Below are 2,548 nucleotides of genomic sequence, written 5' to 3' on the forward strand. Positions count from 1 at the left end.
CAGGAATATCAGGATGGTAGAAACAGCAACTATTGAATTTCTAGCAATTCATAATAAACAAGTTTTTATTTCAATTCCATGTGACCCTGCTGCTAGCTAGGCACACAGTCACCTCACTAGTCACTGGCCAATGGCTGGTGTCAGTCGCCCCACCCACAACAAAAGTTCAGCTATTTAAGCTTCCTCCCAAGCAGTAACTAGCTGTACCCTTAATTAATTAGTCACACTCATGTGCTTCACCTGCGATTCTGTGCGTCGACAAGTGTGGAGACTTAACCCTGTCTGAGAAGTCATCATTCTCTCCCTTAATGGCCTTGGCCATTTTCCCTTTTTGCCACATATTTATATATTAATCGAATTAATTAATTAATCCAACACATCATGTGCTTCAACTTACCCCTGCCCTGCTTAAATCAGTTACCAGACAATCTGCAATCACACTCAAAATTTTCAAAATTATGTATAAGAAACTCAATATCTATTAAATAAATAATATTGACACAGAAAAATATTATGATAGATGCACAAACCACAGCAATGTGTCAAGTTTATAAGGTAAGTTTTCTTTAAAGCATAATATTTGAACTAGAAAATTAAACTAAAATGAGATCTTTATGACAGAGTAGGTTTGTTAAAGGGGCTTTGTGTTTGTGTTTGTCTAATGTAACTATTAAAGGGATGAATTTAGAAAATCGATTCTTGCTAGGACTTTAACTAGCATATATATTCTCCTGTGCTAGGCACAATTAAGCAAATACCATTTTTAAGGATAGTATCCCTTTAACAGAGAGGTAATTGCATAAATACATAATATATCACAAGTACAGTAACTATTTCCCTAGCTCCTGATTGTGACAGAGGCACTCCATAACCATAATACAGCATGTAGAGGCTCACTGAACGTGGTAGTGAATGTGTGTAAACGTCTGATCGGGTCACCCAGCTCATAAAAGGACAGCTGACCAGCACCATAGTCCAAATGTATCCTGAATCTATGCTGAGAAGGCTGCTCAGGTAGCTCAGAAACATTTCTATCATGTGTTACTGAATGCCAATTATCATACCTTCGCAAACACCACGACTTGTTATTATCCCCAATGAGAGACTGGTGTCCTTTCCTGTCAATACTGGAATAAGCCATCCCTATCATCCAGTTCCCAGTTTCACTGGTCTCCACTTCAAATTCATGTTGTCCTGAGGAAAAAACCCTCTTACTTAAAACCTGATTGTATTGAAATCTCTCTGGTTTGTCAGGATAATTCTGGCTTATTGCTGACCAAGATGCAGTTTTTAAGTCACTCGATACTTTAAGATTACTACCAGCTGTGTTAACATCTAGTGCCATATTTAAAGCCTCCTGTACATAGATCCCACTAGTAATGTCCGTTACAATGCTTGCTAAACCTGTTTGTAAAGTGTGAGTGATCAGATCCTCATCTAGATCACCAACAGTCTCAACATTTGTATCATCTATGTCAATATTATTTCCTTCATCTATATAAGAAAGGTCAGAGACATCTGCTTGTAAGACCGTTCTATGATCCATCGTATTACACAATTCCTCAATGTACAGTATTTTACTATATATATCGTCTTTCTTGACTTCTAGTTGTTTGGTTGAATTAAACACGGAGGATGACACCTGTTTTTCCTGCTTGGAGATTTCACTCAGGACTCTCTCCTTTAGTTCAGTCAACTGATCCTCAATGTCCTGGAACAGGCTGGTTATACTTTCCATCAGAGTAGCAGATTTATCTTTCACTTTTCTCATATGTTCCTTCAGACTCTGGACTCCCATCTCAGTTTTATCTCCAGAAACCAGTTGCTGAAGAATGTTTCTGAGAATCTCCTTCTTCTTCTCTGAAGCCTCACTCAAGGTCATCACTTGATGTCCTCTGTGCTGTATAGCAAGGCAGCAAGAAATACAGATACGGGCAGTGTCCTCAAAACAGTAATACTCCAGAAGCTTCCTGTGTAATGAACACTGTCCAACCATCTCTTGTGTATTACAACAGCTGAGGACATGCTCCACTATATTACATAGGGTTGTGTTCTTCTGGAGATTTGGACGTTCTGTGAACTGATCTCTGCATTGGGGACAAGTGTAAACCCCATCTCCCCGCTGACTAAATAGCAAATCTTGAATACAGATCTGGCAGAAGTTATGTCCACATCGCAGAGTTACAGGATCAGTATAAATATTCCAACAAATGGAGCATTTCAACTCTTCACTCAGTTCGGCAGATGCCATTGTTCAAAGCTGAAGCAAAAATGAAACTGCAATGCTCAGTAGGGTGTGTTACCTTCATTTATTTGCATATAGCAGATGTTATTACTTGGACTTTAGATTTATGACAATGATTCTGTAGTTCCCCAGCGCCATAATGCTGTATGACGTGTGCAGAAATTCAGGAATGTACTAAGAAAACAAAACAAAAGTCCTATCTCATCAACTAGCTACACCTCTATTATAGAACATTTTATAGCTTATCTGTGCTGTACAATCCGAATACAAAGTTCTGACATGGATGCAGGTAAAAGCATTTAG

At 38.6% G+C, this 2,548-nt stretch overlaps 1 protein-coding gene across 1 annotated transcript; it reads right to left on the reverse strand.

Moving 5' to 3' along the window:
* Window positions 1-838: 838 nt before the first annotated feature.
* LOC142095343 (zinc finger protein RFP-like) lies at window positions 839-1,996 on the reverse strand. Its single transcript, XM_075178295.1, has one exon. It carries the CDS (start codon window positions 1,994-1,996, stop codon window positions 839-841), a length of 1,158 nt encoding a protein of 385 aa, XP_075034396.1.
* Window positions 1,997-2,548: the final 552 nt, after the last annotated feature.

The sequence above is a fragment of the Mixophyes fleayi genome, chromosome 6 (genome assembly GCF_038048845.1).
Source record: "Mixophyes fleayi isolate aMixFle1 chromosome 6, aMixFle1.hap1, whole genome shotgun sequence".
NCBI classification, from domain to species: Eukaryota; Metazoa; Chordata; class Amphibia; order Anura; family Limnodynastidae; genus Mixophyes; species Mixophyes fleayi.